Here is an 8,478-nt window from a genome sequence, read left to right on the forward strand (position 1 = left end):
CTTAGCTCGGCTTTTAATGTTTTGTATGATGCACCACACACTTTTAAATTTTTCATCAATAAATTTTTCATTATTTTTAAGTACAGAGAATTATTTTTGTCTTTTTAGTGCAATTTTTAAAATTTTTTTTTAAATGTTTTTATGGAAAAGTGTGTTTTTAAAATTTTTTTTTTTATTTTTTATTTTCTACTTTTTAGTTGAAAGTAAATATTTTTATTAAACGTTTAAGAAATATGTTATCCGGTGTTTTCGGTACCCATATCAGAATACCGGTATAATGTTATTTGGTAATAATTACCGTTGTTACCATAGATATTATAATAATGGATAGGACACGCCTATACTTGCTTCGTAAGAGGTTGCGGTTTTTTTTGGGGAAGAGAGAAAGTTCAATATCTGCGAGAGATATTACGGCGACGTCGTGGGGACAATCCTTTTTTTTTTTTTTTGGTCCATGTCCCAAAATGACAACGGATTATTGTATTGTCATCCAAGACCAAGGTCTATACCAATTTTCAGAATTTTTCATCTTCAAAAAGTGCCTCAAATCGAGCGCGCAAGATTTGATCACAGACAGACGTGAAACCAAACTTAAGAAAAGTGTTAAAAAACAATATTATTTAACGTTAACTGCAGAAAATAACAATAAAAGTAATTAATAATAAATAATATTATAATAAAATAAAAAAACTAAAAGCTACAATGCATCAGGTGAAAAAATTTTTTTATTTAGAATATATTTCAACGAAATTTAAACATTATCACAAATTAAAAATAATATTACAAAGCATATAAAATATCAAACATATTCTCAGAACAACAATATAGATTTCTGCATGATATATAAAATTATAAAGTTAAAAACAAATAATAAACAAGAAATATGTTGATGTAACATAAAAATTGTAATTATAATTTCTTTGATATTATTAACATTTAAAAATTGAATATTCATCGGTAATAAAACTGTGGATACCTCCCATATTGAAAAAAATTACTATAATATAATTTAAATCAAATTGTCGGCAGTAATTTCTTCTTCTTCTTCTTCTTCATCATCATCATCACAATAATATCGTTCATCGCACCATTTATGCCATTCTACTGTTGACGGGTTACTGAAAATGTTTTCCAATCGATAGTCTGAAACTTCCTTCAATGTTGACATGTATGACTTTAATTTTCTATTAGGAATATAATTTACCAACGGTGATAACATCCTGGAATTTTAATATTAATTATTTTTTTTTAGTTATCTGCATTGATTAGTGTTTACATTAATTATTATATACTATTTGTTCATTTTGGATTGAATTTTAATCAGTAAAATTGAACAAACAAAAATATTAACGACTTTGGTGGCAATGCAGTACTTACATAAGAAGTTTATTTGATCACAATAATATTATATGGAACATTACACATGTATAAAGTTCACACCATGTGTTACCCAGCTTGTAAACAATTGTACCCATAACAATATTACAATATCTGGATGATAAGGCATATTATCTAATAAACCATAGGTCCCAATCTACATAAATAATACGTTTGACCAAGATATAATCTTATATACAAATTTATATAGTTGCCTGAACCGAGAAAAAGTCAAAACTAAAAAATAAATAAATAAACAAAATCAGTGAACACGCGTAATATAATTCGTACGTAACATAAATAATGTATTTTAATGACGTAAAAAATTGATTTGTGTATTTTCACGAAAAAAAAGCCGTTAAAGCATCTATACGAATACAAGCACAATGAACTCAATGAATTGTCCACTATAATATGAATTCAGCGTGCCATAAAAGTGAGTTAGGTATACTGAATAATTTAATAAGTAAATATTATTATTATTATTAATTCTCTTATGAACTTATAGTTGTTCGAATTGATTTATAAAAAAAAAAAAAATACTTAAATTTTTTTAGACGAAAGTGTTTTATAATTGTATATTGTGTGTACCTTTTAATCATATGGCATCAAACGATAAATATTTAATCCATTGTAAAAAAATATTGCTGAAAAATATAAATCACAATTTCACAAAAAATTAATACCTATTGAAAACAGAATGACGTATTTTTGGGTTTCAATTGATTATAAATACCCATTTTTGAAGTGATGAGTATTATAGTGCATTTATGAAAATATTTAGCTATATATATTAGCTATATCAAAAATTTATATTGTTCATGAAAAAATGTTTCATAAATCATAATTCGTGGGTAACTAATAACTATTTTTTTTATTGAGCTAAAGTCCGGAAACTATGGCCATTAGCTGCTTTTTCTTTGTAGGGGGGAGGGAATGATTGGAACGGTTGGTTGAAACACGTTTGTATGTGTAGCTACACTCAAAGCGCATTTATGCAGTTGAGTGTACGGACCACATCACATCAAGTCACAGAATACTCAGTAACTTTATTGAGATAATTTTGAAAATGATGTTTACTATAATAAAATTACGGTAAACCAGTTAATTGTGTGTACTCGTTGTTTCGAAAAGTTTTTTTTATTTAATTTGATCTCATTTCACAAGAACCGTTTCAAAAAAAAATTTTTTATCGTTATGTTTTAGTTTTAAATTTTTTGAACGACAACATATTATTTTTAATTTTATACTCCAAAGCAGAATATTTTTTGATACAGAAAAGTTGAATTTCAAACGAATAGTTAATTATCTATCATATAACTCTATAAATATTTAGAGTTTAGATGAGCGGAGTAGAAATGCATCCCAAAAAATGTTGGTAAACTCTTTCGCAAATCTGAACTTAAATACTTATTACTTATAAGTCATAACTAACAAACTACACTTTTAAAACTAAATTCCTATGTATCGAAGTACTTTGAAAAATATCCTACTTCGGAGTATGAAATTAAAAATGTACATTGTCATCCAATAAGCAAATAAATCTTAAAAAATGATAATAATAAAACAATTTACGAGCATAATTATAATATATAGTACATTATTGCACATAGGTAACCTACCTATAGTACATTATATACTACAATACTACAGTACATAATATTATATTGTTTTAATCTATATACATAATATAAGATATATACCTATATAAATAATTATATTTTATTTAAAATATGTCGGAAATACCACTTAATAAAATAAATCTATAAATTATGATATTATATATTCAAATTGTCTATTTATGATTAAACTCTTTTCGATTCAACGGTCCGATGACGTATTTTTTCTTTTTATATCTGAGTAAGTCACGGACAAAGTATACAATTTTGAATTGGGGATAGATATTGTACACTCATCTATTGTCCTATCGAATGGATCCATTTCAACATTTTGTTCCCCGTCAAGAGCCAAATAAATAATAAGCCCCAAAAATCGCGGTTGTCGTTTATGCGATGTAAAATGTAAACGGAGACCTATTTGACGTGGGGGCAAAGTCATCGGCAATATTTTTAATTTTGTCATCGCAACGTCGGGACGCGATGAATTACGACATTTTACGAAATTTGTGTTGACGTTTATTACCAGTTCGCCAACATGGATTGGAGACTCGGCGGTCTAGTGCCGGACACGTGGCAGGCCGTCCTCTCCGCGCACTTGGCCGATTGCACAAAGGCCACGAACTTCAACAAATTTCCGGCCGCGCCCAGCGTGTCCAAGCCGGCTGCAGTGCTCCTCCTGAGTGCCGGATCGGCGACGCTGTCGTTACGCAACTGGATCGCGGTACTAGCCAATTCGGTCATGGTGGGCGGGGGAACGGTCATCGCGGGGTTCAGCTGCATCATGGCCGCGTTCCTGAGCCACGTCAGCAGGTTGGGCAAGAAGGGCAGCAGGAACAGCTTGAGCAGTTTGCCCATTATGGTGAACTTGGCGAACAGGAACCCTTTTAGCACCACCAACAGCTTTAACTTGACCCACAAGAAGGCGAGGAACTTGATCACCGTGAGCACCTTGAGCTTGGCCAAACCTATCTTGACCATGGCCAGCAAGGTCAACTTGTGCACGTCGATGGACATCTTGTGGCCGGGTTGCCGTACCTCGGCCACGACGGTCGCCGGTCGCGAAGATTGCGTCGGCGGGTCGCTGTACCAACCGACGTAACCGTCACCGGCGCCAACGCCACCATTGGGGTTTTTCAAGGATTCCGGTTCGTAATTGGCGCTTGCGGTACCGTAGTCCACGTTGTGGTCGTAAACATTGTATCCACCAGCCACGTTACTGCTGCCGTCCGCCGTCACGTCCGTTTCCATCATCACTGGTCCGTACTTTTTCAATTGCCTGTGACTGGGGTAGTACCTGTGAGACACAACAACCGATCAAACACCATATAAACCTGTAGTTAGTAGGAATTAAAGTGGGTGGGGTGGGGGGCGCAGGAAGATTGAGTCCCACTACCATTGATTTTACTTAAAAAGGGTCCAATTTAACTAATTAATTCTTCAAAAGGTATACGCTGGTGCGACGAGGCCTATAGTTTGATTAAAATAATTTCTCCCCCGTTAAAATAACAATAAAGTTCTTTTCAAAAATTTAACATTTTAGATTTATCAGTTTATATTTTATTAAGACGTATAGTATATTTTGTATATAAGTTTTTTGTTTGATATAATGTATTAAAATATTAAAGAAAATATAATTATTTATTCAATTAAATTGATACTGTTGATAATGCAAGCCACCTATTTTCAGAGTGAATCAAGGAAAAACATTTTTGGTTCCTCAAATGAATAACCTATTCCATATTGATGGTTTACTGTACGATTTGTTTCCATGCAACGGTAAAGATAAAATATGAATCTCTGTTGTATATAGGTACCTACTCTTCACCCGCGGGAAGTCGCAGATACCATATTATTTCTATGCCTATAAAATGTGTAATGGGCTATTTAGCGGCACAACTTATACGCAGATAAAATAAATTATGTAAATTGCATAAAATACTTCGTGTTTCAATATCATTAATCTATTTTCACTATGCACACCACTACAAATAATTTTTAGATTACGTTTTAGTAGATTTCCGTGTTTTTAAAGTATGTAGCATATTATACAATTATACATAATATCATATTAATAATGTGTGAAAATAAAATAATTGAAAAACCAAAGTCAATGACTTATTATTGTTGCGCTTTTCTTGATCCGCTTACATTATATAATATGCCTTAGACGCAACGCGTATTTATAAAAAGTTAGATACGTACAAAAACATTTATTAAATCATTTTGTCAGCGTTATTGTAGAATAGATTGTCGAATTAACTGAAACCAAGGGTTTTCTTCGTCCCTACATATTTCCATAATTTATATAATCACTGTTTTCGATGTCATGATTTATAATTACACAATTGTTAAATTCAACACATTAAAACTTATTCTCGTTAGTCTGAATAATAATAAATTATTATTTCAAAAATTAACGTTAATTGTGAATTATTATTATTATTATACTTGATTTAACACATTAGATTTTTTTAGATTTTTTTTTTAAATAACTTTAATTGTACATTAATATTATTATTTTTTACTGTGTAATATTATATTATTAATTTGTATTGTAAGTTGAACAATAATTATTCGTTTTATTAATCAAAAATTGCGTAGCTACATCGACAATAAATTAGCTACCTTGTTGTGACAATATTTATTTACTACGATATTATAAAATACTTGAAATAATCATAATAATATGGGTATTTATTATTTATCTATGTATGAATGTGCTACTTGTACTGATTTTGAATACAGCATCATAATAATATTATAATACACGAACTAAAAATGAATAAACTGAATATGCGCATTGACGAAATGAGGAATAGGTAAACACTATAATGTATAATATTATATCGCTCTCTTTTGATAATTAATTATTGTGTTGTTAAAACAATATTTTCTCCAGCCTTATTACAACACAAGCTTTCAAACACTGTATATTATACATTATACATAACCCGTTTCTTAAACAGACTGTTATTTTACGCTTAACTCAACAATATAATAATATATTACTATTACGTCATTATATCATTGTAAATCGTATAGGCACCTCTCATATTATATAATAAGGTATAAGTTTATTTATACCTACAAAAAAAAAAATCAAGAGTTTATCAATATCGTACCCATATACAATGATTGGTGCAGGACTGTGCGTGATTCGACATCGGAGACAAATTATTTAAAATATAATTTATTTAATTTATTCTGTTAAAGATTCAAGTTATTATTAGCTTGATTTTCAGGTTTTTTTGAAATTTTATTTAATTTATATATTTGTATTGTAACGGTAACAAAATCTTATTTTAATATTTCTAAAAATGTAATTATATTCATTAATTTCTGAAAAAAAAAACTGACCATCACATAACCTATCATAAATGTTGATGAGTTCAAATAAGTTTTAAAATGGGTTCCATATATTATTATATGGCAAATCGAATATAATTTTCGTACCTAACATAAGAACGATTTACGTCTGCTATGATAATATGGTTCCAAACAGTCGTACCGGGATCGTTTTATGTGTGGTTCATTATTATAATTATAATACGACCGAAGAGAGGATGACATAGGGGGAGGGGGTAATTTCTAATAAAACAGTAAAATACATAAATTATTAGCATCGGATTAGTTGTGTACGCACCTGTTCCATTTTGCCGCCGAGTACTCCGAACGTTGGTCTTCCGGGTCTGTGGTTTCTTGTTGAATGTTCGTGTCGCCGTTGTACAGATGATGCAGGTAAGGCGGGTGCAGGTGGTTGCTGACGTACCGGCTCCGAGCGACGAACGGCGGCGAATCTGTCGTTAGCGCCGGATAGACGTCGACCTTCGCGGTGACCGGCGGCGAACCGTCGTCGGAAGTCTGCTGCAGTGACGATAGCGTTTGGTACTCGTCCGACGACCACTTCTGGCCGGTGGTCTTGAGCCCAGCCGACAATAGGTCAAGTCCCTGGGCGTCGATTTTCAGCTCTCGCATGTCCCTGGGAGTTCGGTGGTCGGCCCGTGCGCCGTGGCCCGTGCTTGTTCCGGGCTCATGACCGGCTGGAAAAAACGATTGCACCGCAACCGGCCAACAGCCAGAACGCTAGCGAAATGGTCGCGGCCGTCATGGCGCGAGATCGGTCGTCCATTTGTTGTTGTTTTTATAGATCTCTACGACCGTCGCTAAAGATGTAATCGTTCTTGTGTGTGCGTGTACTGTTAGTGGATACTATTGTTTATAAAACTCACTTGTACCCGTTCAACAGAGATCGTACTAACAGAGATCGTGATGGCTTTGACCAATAGACACAATATTTTTTAAATATAATTAAGGACGAAAGCGCACAGAATCAATATATCACTATAGAAGTCAGTATAGTGGTCGTGGCCCAATCGCGACTCACTGTACTCTGAGTCGTTTGAACTAGGTCTGGACTTGGTCACATCTAAAGATTGTTTCCAACTAAAAAAATTAAGAGCACTGACCGAGAGGGGGAGTAAAAAATAATTTATATTAATTTAAAAATCTAGAACAATATCGTATTTTTATTATGAACTTTCTTTCACAGTACCAAAATTATACCGTTTAACCATATTATGGGGAAAAGTAAATTTTTTTTTCTTGAAAATTAAGAGTCATGTATGCAGGTTGAACCACATAAACGCCTATTACCAAACTAAACTGATATAGAGAAAAAAAATCATTGAACAATTTGTAGAATTATTAACGAACATATTTTACTGTAAGAATGAAATTGTTTAAATATCATATATTATTATATGGCGTGCTGAATCCATTTCTCAACTATAGAGATCGGGTGTGTAGCTTATATAGCATTTTATATTCTTTTAAAATTTTATGAATTATGATTTTAATTTTTATAATATTTGTATATTTTTTTAATTTACGAACGATAGGTTTAATATAATATGTTAATGGGATCGCAGCACACGTATTTTCCATACGTTATAGACCAATAAGCGGTGGTAAATTACACATACTTCGGAATGTCTGGTTTTAATTTTTATACATATTATATAATATGAACTCTTTGAAAAAATATCCAAGCTTTTTAGGAAGTATATTTTCAAATTGAATTTTAAAGGTCCTTAAAATAAAGATTTTTTATCAAATATCCTATGAAATAATTGCATTACATTTGTATTTATTTATTTTGGGAACATCTGATTTTAAATCAAAATAGTGATTCCTAATGAACATAGTCTAGAAGCATATAAGTTATAAATTCAACCATTTTTTTCGAAATTACAATCGAACTTCAGGAAGTATGTTTAATTTACTACCGCTTTTAGTAGTTTTTATAGCTATACAAACAAGAATATATTAAATTCCATTTTTCACGATTTTTTGACATTGCGTGCGCGTGCGAGAGTTACATCCGGTGGGATTACAGCAATTTTCGGAAATACACACTGTTCATTTACTACTCACACATAGACATAACCCAAATGTACATGCCATGTGAATTGCCTAAATATTT

At 31.8% G+C, this 8,478-nt stretch overlaps 1 protein-coding gene across 1 annotated transcript; it reads right to left on the reverse strand.

Moving 5' to 3' along the window:
• Window positions 1–956: 956 nt before the first annotated feature.
• Window positions 957–7,359, reverse strand: LOC132949621 (uncharacterized). The gene is given in 4 exon segments (XM_061020600.1): window positions 957–1,220; window positions 3,520–4,290; window positions 6,640–7,043; window positions 7,045–7,359. Coding segments are annotated over 4 exon segments (1,467 nt in total). The 5' UTR covers window positions 7,126–7,359; the 3' UTR covers window positions 957–1,009.
• Window positions 7,360–8,478: the final 1,119 nt, after the last annotated feature.

The sequence above is a fragment of the Metopolophium dirhodum genome, chromosome 7 (genome assembly GCF_019925205.1).
Source record: "Metopolophium dirhodum isolate CAU chromosome 7, ASM1992520v1, whole genome shotgun sequence".
NCBI lineage: Eukaryota > Metazoa > Arthropoda > Insecta > Hemiptera > Aphididae > Metopolophium > Metopolophium dirhodum.